This window comes from Carcharodon carcharias, chromosome 8 (genome assembly GCF_017639515.1).
Source record: "Carcharodon carcharias isolate sCarCar2 chromosome 8, sCarCar2.pri, whole genome shotgun sequence".
Classification (NCBI taxonomy): Eukaryota; Metazoa; Chordata; class Chondrichthyes; order Lamniformes; family Lamnidae; genus Carcharodon; species Carcharodon carcharias.
The window spans coordinates 144188417-144207551 of NC_054474.1; the positions used below are offsets into that span (position 1 = coordinate 144188417).

The 19135-nt window shown below is 51.0% G+C and overlaps 1 protein-coding gene across 5 annotated transcripts in view; it reads left to right on the top strand.

Moving 5' to 3' along the window:
• LOC121280908 (retinoic acid receptor RXR-alpha-A) overlaps positions 1–19135 on the top strand; it is a 109847-nt gene that overhangs the window by 70442 nt on the left and 20270 nt on the right. For all 5 annotated transcript variants that reach the window (XM_041193304.1, XM_041193305.1, XM_041193301.1 and 2 more), the window contains one exon: positions 18527–18696. In XM_041193304.1, coding sequence (XP_041049238.1) covers positions 18527–18696 — 170 coding nt within the window. The remainder of the gene's footprint in view (positions 1–18526; positions 18697–19135) is intronic.

Genomic DNA, 19135 nt, shown 5'->3' on the forward strand with positions numbered 1-19135 from the left:
ATACCCTCCCTAAACTACCTCACCTCTCTCTCCACTTTTCTCCTTTAAGATGTTCCTTAAAACCTACTCCTTTGACCAAGTTTTTGGTCACCTGCTTATGTTTTTTTTTGCTTAATTCTTTCATGGGATGTGGGTATTGCTCATCCAGAACTGCCCTTGAACTGATAGGCTGGCTAGGTCAGTGGCGAACAGTTAAGAGTCAACTACATTGCTGTGGGTCTGGAGTCACGTGTAGGCCAGACCAGGTAAGGACGGCAGATTTCCTTCCCTAAAGGACATTAGTGAACCAGATGGGCTTTTACAACAATCGATGATAGTTTCATGGTTACTGTTACCGAGACTAGCTTTATATTCCAGATTTATTAACTGAACTTAAATTCCACCAGCTGCCTTGTGGGATTTGAACCTGTGTCTCCAGAGCATTAGCCTGGGCCTCTGGATTACTATTCAAGTGACATTACCACTATGCCACCTTGTTCTCTCGGTGTTAAATTTTTAAGTGATTTGCACAGCTGTGAAACACCCAGGGGGATTTTACTGTTTTAAAAGTGCTATAGATGTACAATTTTTTCGCTTTAAATTATGCTGAAAGCCTTGGATGTTTTCAAGTGCAGGAGGACCCGTCAAGTGAATAGCAAACAACGTACAGGAAAGAAGAAAAGATTTACATTTAAACTAAGCCAGTCTGATTTTTTTTACTTCAGTTAACTGTTATGAAGCTTTGCAAGGCTATTATTTGGGGCAACTTGGCAGTTAGACAGTCTACCCTCCATTGAGAAAGTCCAATAATAACCTGCTTCGGTCAGAGCTGGTGGATGCGGTGTGGGGTGTGAGGGGGTGTTGGAGACATCGCTTATGGGCTCCCATTCTATGGCATTGATATATTGTTTATGACCAAGGATTATTGCAGATGCAGGAACCTGCCTATTTCCTTATTGAAACCCTGTTGAACCTTGCTGTTATCCCACCTGTGCTGACAGTTGGTGGTATGTGTTGACCTCTTTATTCTGAATAAATTCTTCCTGTATTATGGATTAGTTTCATTTCTGGCTCATGAACCTATGTTAAATTCTGTTTCTCGCTGGCTGTACAGCACATACTTTACCAAACTAACAAATTCCATAACCCTATCAACATCGATCAACTCCCCTTATGGTGGTCTGACAGGAGAGAAGTTTGAAATATGTAGCCTTAAATCATAGTACCTAACAGAACAGAATGGAGGCCTTTAGGCCCATCATGCTTGTGCTGGCTCTGTGAAGGATCTATCCATTGGGTAGTCCCACACCCCCTGCTCGTTCCCCATAGCCCTGCGAATTATTCGTTTTCAAGTACTTATCCAATTCCCTTTTGAAAGTTTCTTGTTTAAAGTTAATATTCTCAGCCTTGGGTTCAAATCCCTCCATGGCTTGCCCCTCCGTATTCTGTAATTATCTTCAACCCTACAATTCTCTGAGCTATCTGCACTCCTCCAATTCTTCCGATAGTGACTGAAATCCTTTACATCTACCTGAGAGGGGCTGACAGGATGTAACAGTTCGTCAGAGGTCTGGCACTGCCAACAATACAGCGCTCCCTCAGTACTGACCCTGTGACAGCACAGTGCTCCATCAGCACTGACCCTCCAACAGTGCGGCGCTCCCTCAGTACTGACCCTGTGACAGCACAGTGCTCCATCAGCACTGACCCTCCAACAGTGCGGCGGTCCCTCAGTACTGACCCTCCAATAGAATGGCGCCCCCTCAGTACTGACCCTCGGACAGAGCGGCGCTTCCTTGGTACTGACCCTCGGACAGAGCGGCGCCCCCTCGGTACTGACCCTCGGACAGAGCGGCGCCACCTCAGTACTGAACCTCGGACAGAGCGGCGCCCCCACGATACTGACCCTCGGACAGAGTGGCGCCCCCTCAGTACTGACCCTTGGACAGAGTGGCGCCCCCTCGGACAGAGCGGCGCCCCCTCGGTACTGACCCTCGGACAGAGCGGCGCCCCCTCGGTATGGACACTCGGACAGAGCGGCGCCCCCTCGCTACGGACCCTCGGACAGAGCGGCGCCCCCTCGGTACGAACCCTCGGACAGAGCGGCGCCCCCTCGGTACGGACCCTCGGACAGAGCGGCGCCCCCTCGGTACGGACACTCGGACAGAGCGGCGCCCCCTCGGTACGGACCCTCGGACAGAGCGGCGCACCCTCGGTACGGACCCTCGGACAGAGCGGCGCCCGCTCGGTACGGACCCTCGGACAGAGCGGCGCCCCCTCGGTACGGACCCTCGGACAGAGCGGCGCGCCCTCGGTACGGACCCTCGGACAGAGCGGCGCCCCCTCGGTACGGACCCTCGGACAGAGCGGCGCCCCCTCGGTACGGACCCTCGGACAGAGCGGCGCCCCCTCGGTACGGACCCTCGGACAGAGCGGCGCCCCCTCGGTACGGACCCTCGGACAGAGCGGCGCCCCCTCGGTACGGACCCTCGGACAGAGCGGCGCCCCCTCGGTACGGACCCTCGGACAGAGCGGCGCCCCCTCGGTACGGACCCTCGGACAGAGCGGCGCCCCCTCGGTACGGACCCTCGGACAGAGCGGCGCCCCCTCGGTACGGACCCTCGGACAGAGCGGCGCCCCCTCGGTACGGACCCTCGGACAGAGCGGCGCCCCCTCGGTACGGACCCTCGGACAGAGCGGCGCCCCCTCGGTACGGACCCTCGGACAGAGCGGCGCCCCCTCGGTACGGACCCTCGGACAGAGCGGCGCCCCCTCGGTACGGACCCTCGGACAGAGCGGCGCCCCCTCGGTACGGACCCTCGGACAGAGCGGCGCCCCCTCGGTACGGACCCTCGGACAGAGCGGCGCCCCCTCGGTACGGACCCTCGGACAGAGCGGCGCCCCCTCGGTACGGACCCTCGGACAGAGCGGCGCCCCCTCGGTACGGACCCTCGGACAGAGCGGCGCCCCCCTCGGTACGGACCCTCGGACAGAGCGGCGCCCCCTCGGTACGGACCCTCGGACAGAGCGGCGCCCCCTCGGTACGGACCCTCGGACAGAGCGGCGCCCCCTCGGTACGGACCCTCGGACAGAGCGGCGCCCCCTCGGTACGGACCCTCGGACAGAGCGGCGCCCCCTCGGTACGGACCCTCGGACAGAGCGGCGCCCCCTCGGTACGGACCCTCGGACAGAGCGGCGCCCCCTCGGTACGGACCCTCGGACAGAGCGGCGCCCCCTCGGTACGGACCCTCGGACAGAGCGGCGCCCCCTCGGTACGGACCCTCGGACAGAGCGGCGCCCCCTCGGTACGGACCCTCGGACAGAGCGGCGCCCCCTCGGTACGGACCCTCGGACAGAGCGGCGCCCCCTCGGTACGGACCCTCGGACAGAGCGGCGCCCCCTCGGTACGGACCCTCGGACAGAGCGGCGCCCCCTCGGTACGGACCCTCGGACAGAGCGGCGCCCCCCTCGGTACGGACCCTCGGACAGAGCGGCGCCCCCTCGGTACGGACCCTCGGACAGAGCGGCGCCCCCTCGGTACGGACCCTCGGACAGAGCGGCGCCCCCTCGGTACGGACCCTCGGACAGAGCGGCGCCCCCTCGGTACGGACCCTCGGACAGAGCGGCGCCCCCTCGGTACGGACCCTCGGACAGAGCGGCGCCCCCTCGGTACGGACCCTCGGACAGAGCGGCGCCCCCTCGGTACGGACCCTCGGACAGAGCGGCGCCCCCTCGGTACGGACCCTCGGACAGAGCGGCGCCCCCTCGGTACGGACCCTCGGACAGAGCGGCGCCCCCTCGGTACGGACCCTCGGACAGAGCGGCGCCCCCTCGGTACGGACCCTCGGACAGAGCGGCGCCCCCCTCGGTACGGACCCTCGGACAGAGCGGCGCCCCCTCGGTACGGACCCTCGGACAGAGCGGCGCCCCCTCGGTACGGACCCTCGGACAGAGCGGCGCCCCCTCGGTACGGACCCTCGGACAGAGCGGCGCCCCCTCGCCACTGACCCTCGGACAGAGCGGCGCCCCCTCGCCACTGACCCTCGGACAGAGCGGCGCCCCCTCGCCACTGACCCTCGGACAGAGCGGCGCCCCCTCGCCACTGACCCTCGGACAGAGCGGCGCCCCCTCGCCACTGACGCTCGGACAGAGCGGCGCCCCCTCGCCACTGACCCTCGGACAGAGCGGCGCCCCCCTCGCCACTGACCCTCGGACAGAGCGGCGCCCCCTCGCCACTGACCCTCGGACAGAGCGGCGCCCCCTCGCCACTGACCCTCGGACAGAGCGGCGCCCCCTCGCCACTGACCCTCGGACAGAGCGGCGCCCCCTCGCCACTGACCCTCGGACAGAGCGGCGCCCCCTCGCCACTGACCCTCGGACAGAGCGGCGCCCCCTCGCCACTGACCCTCGGACAGAGCGGCGCCCCCTCGCCACTGACCCTCGGACAGAGCGGCGCCCCCTCGCCACTGACCCTCGGACAGAGCGGCGCCCCCTCGCCACTGACCCTCGGACAGAGCGGCCCCCCCGTCGCCACTGACCCTCGGTACTGACCGGCGCCCCCTCGCCACTGACCCTCGGTACTGACCGGCGCCCCCTCGCCACTGACCCTCGGTTCTGACCGGCGCTCCCTCGCCACTGACCCTCGGTTCTGACCGGCGCTCCCTCGCCACTGACCCTCGGTACTGACCGGCGCTCCCTCGCCACTGACCCTCGGTACTGACCGGCGCTCCCTCGCCACTGACCCTCGGTACTGACCGGCGCTCCCTCGCCACTGACCCTCGGTACTGACCGGCGCTCCCTCGCCACTGACCCTCGGTACTGACCGGCGCTCCTTCGCCACTGACCCTCGGTACTGACCGGCGCTCCCTCGCCACTGACCCTCGGTACTGACCGGCGCTCCTTCGCCACTGACCCTCGGTACTGACCGGCGCTCTCTCGCCACTGACCCTCGGTACTGACCGGCGCTCCCTCGCCACTGACCCTCGGTACTGACCGGCGCTCCCTCGCCACTGACCCTCGGTACTGACCGGCGCTCCCTCGCCACTGACCCTCGGACAGAGCGGCGCTCCCTCGCCACTGACCCTCGGACAGAGCGGCGCTCCCTCGCCACTGACCCTCGGACAGAGCGGCGCTCCCTCGCCACTGACCCTCGGACAGAGCGGCGCTCCCTCGCCACTGAACCTCGGACAGAGCGGCGCCCCCTCGCCACTGAACCTCGGACAGAGCGGCGCCCCCTCGCCACTGACCCTCGGACAGAGCGGCGCCCCCTCGCCACTGACCCTCGGACAGAGCGGCGCCCCCTCGCCACTGACCCTCGGACAGAGCGGCGCCCCCTCGCCACTGACCCTCGGACAGAGCGGCGCCCCCTCGCCACTGACCCTCGGACAGAGCGGCGCCCCCTCGCCACTGACCCTCGGACAGAGCGGCGCCCCCTCGCCACTGACCCTCGGACAGAGCGGCGCCCCCTCGCCACTGACCCTCGGACAGAGCGGCGCCCCCTCGCCACTGACCCTCGGACAGAGCGGCCCTCCCTCGCCACTGACCCTCGGACAGAGCGGCCCTCCCTCGCCACTGACCCTCGGACAGAGCGGCCCTCCCTCTCCACTGACCCTCGGACAGAGCGGCGCTCCCTCGCCACTGACCCTCGGACAGAGCGGCGCTCCCTCGCCCCTGACCCTCGGACAGAGCGGCGCCCCCTCGCCACTGACCCTCGGACAGAGCGGCGCCCCCTCGCCACTGACCCTCGGACAGAGCGGCGCCCCCTCGCCACTGACCCTCGGACAGAGCGGCGCCCCCACGCCACTGACCCTCGGACAGAGCGGCGCCCCCACGCCACTGACCCTCGGACAGAGCGGCGCCCCCTCGCCACTGACCCTCGGACAGAGCGGCGCCCCCTCGCCACTGACCCTCGGACAGAGCGGCGCCCCCTCGCCACTGACCCTCGGACAGAGCGGCGCCCCCTCGCCACTGACCCTCGGACAGAGCGGCGCCCCCTCGCCACTGACCCTCGGACAGAGCGGCGCCCCCTCGCCACTGACCCTCGGACAGAGCGGCGCCCCCTCGCCACTGACCCTCGGACAGAGCGGCGCCCCCTCGCCACTGACCCTCGGACAGAGCGGCGCCCCCTCGCCACTGACCCTCGGACAGAGCGGCGCCCCCTCGCCACTGACCCTCGGACAGAGCGGCGCCCCCTCGCCACTGACCCTCGGACAGAGCGGCGCCCCCTCGCCACTGACCCTCGGACAGAGCGGCGCCCCCTCGCCACTGACCCTCGGACAGAGCGGCGCCCCCTCGCCACTGACCCTCGGACAGAGCGGCGCCCCCCTCGCCACTGACCCTCGGACAGAGCGGCCCCCCCTCGCCACTGACCCTCGGACAGAGCGGCGCCCCCTCGCCACTGACCCTCGGACAGAGCGGCGCCCCCTCGCCACTGACCCTCGGACAGAGCGGCGCCCCCTCGCCACTGACCCTCGGACAGAGCGGCGCCCCCTCGGTACTGACCCTCGGACAGAGCGGCGCCCCCTCGGTACTGACCCTCGGACAGAGCGGCGCCCCCTCGGTACTGACCCTCGGACAGAGCGGCGCCCCCTCGGTACTGACCCTCGGACAGAGCGGCGCCCCCTCGGTACTGACCCTCGGACAGAGCGGCGCCCCCTCGGTACTGACCCTCGGACAGAGCGGCGCCCCCTCGCTACTGACCCTCGGACAGAGCGGCGCCCCCTCGGTACTGACCCTCGGACAGAGCGGCGCCCCCTCGGTACTGACCCTCGGACAGAGCGGCGCCCCCTCGGTACTGACCCTCGGACAGAGCGGCGCCCCCTCGGTACTGCTCTGGGAATGTCAACAATACTGCCACTTTGTATTTCTGTAGTGCCTTTCACTTAATAAAACCTCCCAAGATGCTTCAAGGGGGTATATTAGGACAGGTGATTAAAAGCTTGGAGAAAGAGTTTGGCTGTAAAAAGCATCTTAAAGGGGGACAGAGAGGCAGAGAGGTTTAGGGTGGGAATTCCAGAGGTTAATGTCTTGTGAGCTGGAAGCACCACTGCTAGTGGTGGATTGATGGAAATTAATGATGCTCATGAGGTCAGAAGATATCTTTGGTTTGCTGGGCTAGCGAAGGGAGATGCGGTTGGGGGTGGCGAGGTCTTCAGGAACTTGGAAACCTGGATGAGAATTTTCTGATTGAGGTGTTGCCTCAGTTAAATGGGAGCCAGTGTCAGTCAGTGAATACAGGGCTGATAGGAGAACGGGACTTGATGCAAGTTAGGACACAGGCAGCACAGTTTTGAATGACAGGTAAACGAGGGCAGCCTAATACCTGTTGAATCATTCACAATATCAACTAATATAGGAAGGAGCGGAAGCTGGGTCAGCCTGAATTCAAACTCCAGCCCTTGACCTTGTCATTCAGAGGTGTGGGTGCTACTCACTGAACCACAACTGAGTATCTGCAGAATGAGATTGATGGGCATAGGTACCAGTGACCCAATAATGCAATTCCCTGATTGATCCACGCTGTCTTTTTCAATTCACCAGGAACTGCTTTTTCACCCTCTCTGAACGAGGCCATTGTTGTCTCAATGTAAACCTGCGACCTCCCTGATTCTGCGGCTCAGAGAGTTTACCCCAAACTTTATTAAGGCTACTGAGAGTCAAACCCTTGGAGTTTCAAAATAAGGGGTCTCCATTTAAGATGGAGATGAGGAATTTCTTCTCTCAGGGGGTTGTTAGTCTTTGGAATTCTTTTCCCCAGAGAGCAGTGGAGGTTGGCTCATTGAATATATTCAAGGCTGAGTTAGACAGACTTTCGATCGACAAGGGAGTCGAGGATTATGGGGGACAGGCAGGAAAGGAATTGAGACCAGTCAGATTAGCCATGATCTTATTGATTGGTGGAGCAGGCTCAATGGGCTGAATGGCCTCATCTTGTTCCTATTTTTTATGATCTCAGGAGTCTCATTGCCATATCAGCTCTGATTCCTCCAGGAAGTTAGGTAAGAAAGCAGAATTGAAGAGGTATGGAGGAATGGGAGGGTGGCCTGCAGCCTTACAGCATACAAAGGGTTGAATATGCAGCGTTTTGAAATATTGCGGTTACTCAGAGTGACCTATTAACTGCCACATTAGTTGTGTGAATTTCCTGGTAAATTAAGCTGCTGTTACATGTACAAAAGATTATTTATCAGCACAGAGTTAATAGACGTGGTTATGAGTTATCCCAGTCCAACGACTGCTGCATGCTAATCCTTGGATGCATTTTGCATATTTCCTGGAAACCAATACAGTTGTTGATCCTGATCTCTGTATGACCCACATTAACTCATGAATTGTTTTTGCTATATAATGGTGTATTTGGGAAGGAGGGATCTGCTGCAACGTGATGGCGGGAGAAGAATGTTTTCATTTTATCCCTTCCAGATATTATCTTTCTAAATATGGGCTTTGTCTAGGGAAAGCATTTCGCAGTGTATAACAATGGTGGGTAGGAATGTAGGAGCATAGGAGGAGGATTAGGCCATTCGGCGTATTGAGCATGAGTATAAATGGGTCTTTTTCGGGTTGGCAAGATGTAATGAGTGGATTGCCAGAGGGATCAGTGCTGGGGCCTCAACTATGTCCAATTTAGTACAATTTAGCTACTATATTAATGACTTAGATGAAGAGACAGAGAGTAAGGTATCAAAGTTTGCTGATGATACCAAGCTTAGTGGGGAAAGTAAGCTGAGGAGGACACACAGAGGCTGCAAAGAGACATAGACAGGTTAAGTGAGTGGACAACAAGATGGCAGATGGAGTATAATGTAGGGAAGAGTGAAGTTATTCACTTTCGTTGTAAGAATAGAAAAGCAAAATACTTTTTAAAAGCTGTGAACCTTGTAAGTGTTGATGTTTAAAGAGATTTGGGTGTGCTTGTTCACGAACAGAGAAAGTTAGTAAACAGGTGCAGCAAGCAATTAGGAAGGCAAACGGCATGTTGGCCTTTACTGCAAGGGGATTGGAATATATGAATAAAGAAGTGTTGATACAGTTCAACAGGGCTTTGGTGAGACAACATCTGGAATACTATGTGCAGTTTTAGTCTCAACATGCATTGGGCGGTACAGCGAAGGTTCACTAGATTGGTCCTTGGGATGAGGGGGTTGACCTATCATGAAAGTCTAGGGTATTGAAAACAGGCATTGAAACCTACAAAATTCTGAGGAGCTTTGATAGGGTGGATGCTGAGAGTTTGCTCCTGCCGGTTGGGGAGTCTAAAATATGGGGGCACAGCCTCAGGATAAGAGGCTAATCATTTAGGACTGAAATGAGAAGAAATTGCTTCACTTAAAGGGTTGTGAATCTTTGGAATTCTCTACCCCAGAGGTTTGTGGATGCTCCATAATTGAACATATTTAAGGCTGGGATAGACTGCTTTCTGTCAGCAAATTAAGTGGTATGGGGAGCGGGCGGGAAAGTGGAATTGAAGCCCAAGATCAGCCATGATTGTAATGAATGATGGAGCAAGGTTGATGGCTGAATGGTCTATTCCTGCTCCTAGCTCTTATGTCCTTGTACAACTTATATCAATAACTTGGATGAAGGGACCGAATGTATGGTTGCCAAATTTGCTGATGGGACAAAGGTAGGTAGGAAAGTAAGTTGTGAGGAGAACATGAGTCTGCAAAGTGATAGAGACAATTTAAGCGAGTGGGCAAAAAATTGGCAGATGGAGAATAATGTGGGTAAATGTGAACGTGTCCACTTTGGCAGGAAGAATAGAAAAGCAGCAAATTATTTAAATGGTGAGAGATTGCAGAACTCTGTGGTACAGAGGGATCAAGGTGTTCTGGTACATGGATCAGGAAAAGTTAGTGTACAGGTACAGCAAGTGATTGGGAAGGCGAATGGAATGTTGTCATTTATTGCAAGGGGAATGAAATATCAAAGTGGGGATCTTTTACTACAGCCATATAGGGCATTGGTGAGATCACATCTGAATTACATTGTACAGCTTTGGTCTCCTTACTTAAGGATATAAATGCATTAGAAACAGTTCAGAGAAGATTCCTGGGATGAGGGGCTTATTTTATGAGGAAAGGCTGGACAGGCTGGGCCTGTACCCATTGGAGTTCAGAAGATTGAGAAGTGATCTTATTGGAACATAAGATCCTGAGGGGACTTGACAGGGTGGATGCTGAGAGGATATTTCCCCTTGTGGAAGAGACTAGAAGTAGGGGACACAGTTTAAAAATATAAGGTCTCCCATTCAAGACAGAGGTGAAAAGAATTTTTTTCTTTGAGGGTTGTGAGTCTTAGGAGCTCTCTTCCCCGGAGAGCGGAAGAGGCAGTCACTGAATATTTTTAAGGCAGAGGTAGATAGATTCTTGACCAACAAGGGAGTCAAAGGTTATCAGGGGTAGATGGAATGTGGAGTTGAGGTTACAATCAGAGCAGCTATGATCTTATTGAACGGTGGAGCAGGCTTGAGGGGCCAAATGTCCTACTCCTTCCCTAATTTGTATGTTTGTATGTATATTCATGTTCCACAATAACAGTGCTGGTGGGGGCAAGTTTTTCACTATATAACACTGAGATACAGTACTCGGGGGGACAGGTCTGTCACGGTATAACACGAGTACAGTACTGGTGGAGTCAGGTCTGTCACTGTATAAATCAGATCAGAAGGGCAAAGGTAGCCTGGATGAGGAGTTCCTGGAATGTTTTCGGAATAGTTTCTTAGAACAATACGTTCTGGAGCTAACCAGAGAGCAGGCTATACTAGAATTGGTATTGTGTAACAAGATTGGATTAATTGATGTTCTCGTAGGTAAGGCGTCCCTAGGTAACAGTGATCATAATATAATAGTATTTTACATTCAGTTTGAGGGTGAGAAGAGTGGGTCCAATACTAATATTTTAAACTTAAATAAGGACAGTTATGAGAGCATGAAAGCAGAGCTACCTGAAGTGAACTGGCAAATGAGGTTATGGGATAGTTCAATAATGATACAGTGGCAGACATTTAGGGGGATACTTCAGAATACACAGAATAGATAAATTCCAACAGGAAAGAAATATTCCAAGGGGAGGAGCCACCATCCATGGCTAACTAAAAAAGTTAAAGATAGTAGCAAACTTAAAGAAAAATTATACAATTGTGCAAAGATTGGTGGCAGGTCAGCAGATTGGACAGAATATTTAAAAAAACAAAGAATGACCTAAAGATCGATAAGGAGGGAATAATTAGGGTATGAGAGAAAGCTAGCTAGAAATATAAAGATAGTAAGAGTTTCTATAGACATTTAGAAAAGAAAAGAGCTAACAAAGTGAGCATTTGTCCTATAGAGAGTGAGTCTGGGGAGTTGATGGCAGATGGATTGAACAGGTATTTAGCATCTGTGTTTACCATAGAGGATACAAGTAACATCTCAGAAATAGCTGTAAATCAGGAAATGGAAGGGAGGGAGGAACTCAAGAAAATTACAATCATCGGGGAATTGGTACTGAGCAAATTGTTGCAAATACGGGCTGACAAGTCTTCAGGTCCTGATGGACTTCATCCTAGGATCTTGAAGTAGCTGGTAAGATAGTTGGTGCATTGGTTTTAATTTCCCAAAATACCCTAGATTCTGGGAAGGCCCCATTGTATTGGAAAATAACGAATGTAACTCCTTTCTTCAAAATGGGAGGGAGACAGAAAGCAGGAAACTACAGGCCAGTTAACTTAACATCTGTCATAGGGAAAATATTAAAAACTATTACTAAAGATGTGATAGCAAGGCACTTAGAAAAATTTGAGGTAATGAGACAGAGTCAACATGGTTTAAAGAGTGGGAAATCATGTTTAACCAATTTATTGAAGTTCTTTGAAGAAGTAACTTACGCTATCGATAAAGGGGAACCAGTGGATGTAGTTGGATTTCCAGAAGGCATTTGATAAGGTGCCACATCAAAGTTTGTTGTGGAAGATAAAAGCTCATGATTAGGGGGATAACATATTGGCATGGATAGAAGATTGGCTAGCTAACAGGAAACAGAGAGTAGGCATAAATAGGTAATTTTCTGGTTGGCAAAATGTTGAGAGTGGTGTGCCACAGGAATCAGTGTTGGGGCCTCAACTTTTTTACAATTTATATAAATGACTTGGATGAAGGGACCAAAGGTACGGTTGCTAATTTTGCTGATAACACAAAGATAGGTAGGAATGAGACATTTCTTGTGGAAGCTTCTCGTCCTGCACTCATCAGGGCAATTTACAAGAAAATAACAATGTCAGGTGAACACATGTTTATGCTAAAAGCAAAAACTGCAGATGCTGGAAATCTGAAACAAAAACAGAAAATGCTGGAAAAACTCAGCAGGTCTGCCAGCATCTGTGGAGAGAGAAACAGAGTTTCGAGTCATTATGACTCCTCTTCGAAGAAAGGTCATGTGGACCTGAAATGTCAAAGTATTTATGCTGTATGAAAAGAGGATGCTGATTGGTTGGCTAGTGGACTCTGATTGATACAGTTGTTGCCTTGAGGAATGCACCAGTTGATGGTGACAGTCAGTTAACTACCAAGCATTGTTTGAAATTTAAACCAGGCATCTTGACGTTGACTGGTCAAGACATTGCCCTGGAGGATGAACTATCAAATAACTCATTTATTTTGTTTAGCTGAAACAGGCACAATGTGTGTACATGTTCTTTCTGTCTGCAAAGAACATGGCCGTGTGTATTAATTTATGTCACTTCCAGTACAGGCAAATGTATCACACTGCAAGCCTGACTGACAATCTTAAATTAGTTGTCAGCATAATTTTTAGCACACTGAGGATTATTTAGCAAAGGTTGTCCAATCGCGGAATCACACCTAATGTTGGACACTGGGTTTTGAGTTTTACAAACATGGGCTGGTTGGGTATGGTCTGTACCTTGCCTGTTGTGAACAGCAGAAAGGACATGCTGTTTGATTCGATCCGCCAGTCTCTGGGACGTACAGTCTACGTACCGAGCATCACACTGGCACTGAAATTTGTATATCACATTACTCATTTATGTGATAGGCAGAACGCCTTTTTGGCTTGACGGCAGCATCCTGTTAGTGGCAAATAGCACTCATGTTGCTATTGCATAGTAGCAGCATGAGACAGCTAGCTTCACATGTTGCTCAAATGTTTGAGATACTTTGTCCTTCCAGGGTAATGTGAGGTAGACTGGGCACTTTTCAGGGCTGAAAGTGATGGCCTTAGGCCTGTTCATGAGTTTGCACAATATGTAGCACAAAATGATCTGATCAGGATAGCCATAACCTTGAAGGATGTCTTTGATGTGACCTATTTCAGTATCAAGCTTTCATGGTGAGCAAATGGCTCGGGCACTATTTACGAGGTTTCCGATAAGGCCGATCCTATAGTGGGTGTAACTGTGAGAGTCTGAACATATGCATTGACCAGTGAAGGTAGACCGTGATAGAGAACCCCCTGGCAGATTTCTCAACTAGTACGTCAAGGAAGGGGAATTCATTTGACTGCTCCATTTCAAAGGTGAATTTGAGCGCAGTGTGGAGCCCATTAAGACATGTAAGGAAATTATTACATGCAGCTGTGGATTTAATTATAGCAAACGTATCATCCACACATCAGAAATATGCGAGGGGGTAGGAGATTAGGTGTCATTCCATCGAAGACACGTTTTTCATGGAACCCAACAAAGATGTTTGTGAGAGCTGGGTCTAGAGGGGATCCCATTGTAACACCATCTATTTGGGCATACGTGATGTCATCAAAGCTGAACTCAACTGCATGAGTTGCCAAGTTCATAAGTTCAATGAATACGGATTCACACAATGGTGGCAGGTCTAGATCGCTTTGATATAGTGCTGCAGCTTCATACAATATTAATATGTTGACATTGGTATTTTCTTGCAAATTGTTCTGATGAGTGCAAAGTGAAAAGCTCCAACATGTCTCTTTTTTCAGCAACACTCAAATTTGTACTACTGAACGACTATAGGTAGGAAAGTAAGTTCTGAAGAGGACATAAGGAGGCTATATAGATAGTTTGTGTGGCTGGGCAAAGATCTGGCAAGTGGAGGATAATGTGGAAAAATGTGAAATTGTCCATCTTAGCAGGATAAAAAATGTATAAAAAAGAAGCATGTTATCTAAATGGTAAGAGATTGCAGAGCTCTGAGATGTAGAAGGACCTGGGTGTCCTAGTGCCTGAATCTCAAATGGCTAATATGCAGGTACAGCAAGTAATTAGGAAAGCTAATAAAATGTTATCATTTATTGTGAGGGGAATTGAATATAAAAGCAGGGAGGTTATGCTTCAGTTATATAGAGCATTTGTGAGACCACATCTGCAGTACTGTATACAGTGTTTTTGAAGAAGTACTGTATACAATGTTGGTCTCCTTATTTAAGGAAGGATGTAAATACATTTGAAGCAGTTCAGAGAAGCTTTACTTGACTAAAACCAGGAATGGGAGGGTTGTCTTATGAGGAAAGGTTGGACAAGCTAGACTAGTGGCTGCTCGAGTTTAGAAGAGTAAGAGGTGACTTGATCAAAACATATAAATTCTGAGGGGTCTTGACAGGGTGGATGTGGAGATGTTTCCCCTTGTGGAAAAATCTAGAACCAGGGGTCACTGTTTAAAAATAAGGGGTCAACCATTTAAGACAGAGATGACGATAAATTTTTCTCTCAGAGGGTCGTGAGTGTTTGGAACTCTCTTCCACAAAAGGTGATGGAAGCAGGGTCTATGAATATTTTGAAGGCAGAGGCGGATAGATTCTTGATAAGGAAGGGGGTGAAAGGTTACCGGGGATAGTGGAGTTGAAGTTAAAATCAGATCAGCCATGATCTTACTGAATGGCGCAGCAGGCTTGAGCGGCTGTGTGGCCTACTGCTAATTTGTATGTTTGCATAATGCTGAGGAGTAATGCAGGTGCATGCAGGTCTGTCACGGTATAATACTGGGGTACAGCACAGGTGGTTACATGTCTGTCAGTATATCACTGGGGTTGAGTACTGGTGGGGACAGGCCTGTCACTGTATAACATGGATAAAATTCTGGTGGGGACAGGTCTGTCACTGTATAACACTGGGGCACAATACAGGCCTGTACAGGTCTGTCATTGTATAACACTCTGGAACAATACTGGTGGGGAGAGGCCTGTTGTCATTGTATGATACTGGGGTGCAGTACAGGTTGGTACTGGTCTGTTACTGTGTAACACTGGGGTACAGTACTGGTGGGGACTGGCCTGTCACTGTATTACACCGCTGTGCTATATTATATGCTCCTTTAAGACACAAAAACTCCAGAGGTAGGAAGGTCTAGCCTTGGCTAGCCAGGAGTGTTTAAGGTTAGTATTAGATTAAAGGAAGAGGCTTTTAATGTTACAAAAAGGAGTTGTAAACCTGAGCAAAGGAGGGCCAAGAAATTGATCAAGAAAGGAGAAAGAGAATGAGAGGAGCCAAGCAAGAGACATAAGAACAGGTTGTAAATGTGTCTGAGAGTTTGTAATTAGGAAGAGATTACTGAAAGTAAACGTGAGCTGAGTAGAGGCAGAGAGGTGGAAACACAACTGGGGCATATGGAAATGACAAAAGAGATATTAAACAAAAAAAAATCCCTACTTTGTATCTGGTAGAATCTTTGTTTCTGGTACTGGTGTCATGATAGAAGGCAGAAAAAAAGCATTCCACAAATAATGGTGAATTAAGGGACTTGTGAGAATGAGGAGCTTGAAAAAGTCAGGCTAGGTAAAGAAATAGTACTGGGGAAATTAATAGGACAAAGTGTGAGAATTCCCCTGGAGCTCGCTGTCTAATCCTAGGGTTTTAAAAAGGATAGCTGCTGGGATAGTGGATGCAATGGCTTTGATCTTCCAGATTTCCTTGGGATGTAGAACATTTGCCAAGGATTGGAAGCTAGCAAACAATCTCACTATTTACAAAAGGAGCAAGAGACTCTTGGCCAGTTAGCATCAGTGCACTCGAATATCCTTTATCCATACATTCAAAAACCAAACCACTTTTTGATCAGTGATGCAGTTAATTTGTATGTTAATGAAGCAATGTAGTATTATATTACAGGTGTAATAAGTGATAACAGGTAAAAAGTAGGGTGTGCGAGAATTGGTAAATGGAGAAACAACCTCGTATTTGTAGACTATAGCTAGCCTAGGCTTAGGCTATTATAATGTAAGCAGGCCTAGACCGACCATATATACGGTAGATCCAAAAACCGAAAATACCTGAGTACCGAAACGCAATGGCTCCAAGGATAAAGGATACTCGACCTGTAGGAAGCCAAATGCTGAAATCTATGGTAACCGGACACTTAGAAAATCATTGTATAATTAGGCAGAGTTTGCACATATTTCTGAAAGGAAAAGTATTTTTGAGAAAGCTGTTGAAATTGTTTTGAGGATGTAACTGATAGCGATAAGGAGGAACCAGTGGATGTAGTGTATTTGAAATTTCAAAAAGCATTTGATAAGCTGTCTGCCACATGAGGGTTATTCCATAAAATTAGGGTTGAGGAGGATATATTAGCATGGGTTAAGCATGGTTACTCGGTTAATGGACAGAAAACAGAGCAGGAGTAAACACGATGTTTTCAGGTTGTCAGGCTGTGACTTGTGAGGTACTGCGAAGATCACTACTTGGGCTCAGCTATTTGCAATCTATATCAATGACTTAGATGAGAGGACTGAGTTTAACATATCCAAGTTTGCTAATGATTTAAAGTTCTGTGTGAAAGCAGACAGTGAGGAGGATGCAAAGAGGCTGCAGAGGATATTGACAGGCTCAGTGAATGTGCAAGAACATGGCAGATGGAATACAGTGTGGCAGTGTGTGAAATTATCTACTTAGGAAAAATGAAAAAGCAGAATTTTTTTTGAATGATGAGAGAATGGGGAATGTTGAGAGGGACCTGGGTTTCCTGGGTGAATCACAAAGTGAACATGCAAGTTAAAAGAAAGGCTTAGACTCATATAGCACTTTTCACAATCACTGGATATCTCAAAGCTCTTTATAGCCAATGAAATACTTCTGAAGTTGTAATGTAGGAAACATGGCCAATTTGTGCACAGCAAGATCCCACAAACAGCAATGTAATAATGACCAGATAACCTATTTTTTATGATGTTGATTGAGGAATAAATATTGGCCAGGACACCAGAAAGAACTCCCCTGTGCTTCTTCAAAATAGTGCCATGAGACTTTTGCATCCACCTGAAAGGCTGACAGGTTTAATGTCTTATCTGAAAGCTGGCAGTACTGTACCAGATGTCAGCCTAGAGTTTTGTGCACAACTGCTGGAGTGGGACTTGAATTCAACCTTGTGACTCAGAAATGAGAGTAATAACCGCTAAGCCACAACTGACACTCACACTCACGTAGCAAAAGCAATTAGAAAAGCAAATGGTATATTGGCTTTGTTGCAAATACATTGTGCAGTAAAGAGTACAGAAGTTTTGCTACAATTATTTAGGGCATTGGTGAGACTATGCCTGGAGTACTGCTTTGGTCTCATTTACTCACCTCCCCCTCTGGTTCTTGAGCTAATTACCTTAAATCCATGTTCTCTGGTCCCCACTTTCCTGCCACTGGAAACAATTTCTCCTTATTTACTTTATCAAAACCCTTTATAATTCTGAACACCTCTATTAAATCTCCCCTTAAACTTCTGTGCTCTAAGGACAATCCCAGCTTCGCCAGTCTCCCCAAATAACTGAAAACCCTCATCCCTGGAAACATTTAGTGAATCTTCTCCCAACCTTTTCCAAAGCCTTGACATCATTCCTAAAACGTAGTGCACGGGATTGACTACAGACCTTCAGCCAGGACTTAACCAGCAATTTTTGAAGGGCTTAATGTAACCTTGTTTTTGTACTCTGTACCTCTGTCTGTGCAGTCAAGGATCCTATATGTTTTTTTTTAACAGCTTTATCAGATTCTGTGATTTGTGCCTGAATTCTCAGGTGTCTCTGTTCCTGAACCCCTTAATAATTGAATTGTTTAGTTTTAGTGGCTGGCTGTTCTGTGATGAGATCTGGATTGTAACATTGCATTTTCCTGTTAACCGAAGGTGCAATTACTGCTCCTCCTTGTACGTCTTGTTGAGAACCAGGTGAGCTCCTGATCTGTGCTAAGACCTCACCTAGACAACAGGAGAGGCACAACAACTGGTGTAAGTTCCCCTGGTTCAGTGAGACAAGAATTATCCCGAGTTCCTCCTGGACACTGTCTGGTGAGTCTCATTAATGAACATGGGGTAATAACAAGATTGGGATGGTCCTTGATGCCTTTGCAGTTGAATAGCTTATCAAAGGATGCCGAGCAACTGTGGAACACATACCCCAGCACGTTCAATGGGGGAGAACAGGGCAGGAGAAGGTAAAAAAAAAATGCTTTTAACTAAAGTCAACACAGCCTGGGAAATATGTAATCAAGGAGTTCCTGAAATATGATTGCTGTATGAGATATTTTCATAGTCACGAGGAGTTTTCTTGAGTGATGTTGGACTGGGCCCGCAACAGTTATCCCCTTTCTCGCCTGCAGCGGTACAAGAAGAGAGGCAGCGAGGTAAGGATAGGAATGAGAACGAGGTGGAGTCGACGAGCAGTGCAAACGAAGACATGCCTGTGGAGAAGATAGTGGAGGCTGAGCTGGCTGTCGAGCCCAAGACCGAGACTTACATTGACTCTAACCTTGGCATGGCCAGCAGCTCGGTGAGTAGGTGCACTGCACACCAATGAATTCCAGTGCCTGCAGTGCCAACAGTGCAGCTCTCCCTCAATACTGCGCCTCTGAAGGTGCAGCGCTAACTCAGTACTCACCTTCCGATGGCACACCACGCCCTCAGTACTGACCCTCCGACAGTGCAGCACTCCCTCAGTACTGACCCTCTGACAGTGCAGCACTCCCTCAGTACTGACCCTCCGACAGTGCAGCACTCCCTCAGTACTGACCCTCCGACAGTGCAGCACTCCCTCAGTACTGACCCTCCGACAGTGCAGCACTCCCTCAGTACTGACCCTCCGACAGTGCAGCACTCCCTCAGTACTGACCCTCCGACAGTGCACCATTCCCTCAGTACTGACCCTCCGACAGTGCAGCACTCCCTCAGTACTGACCCTCCGACAGTGCAGCACTCCCTCAGTACTGACC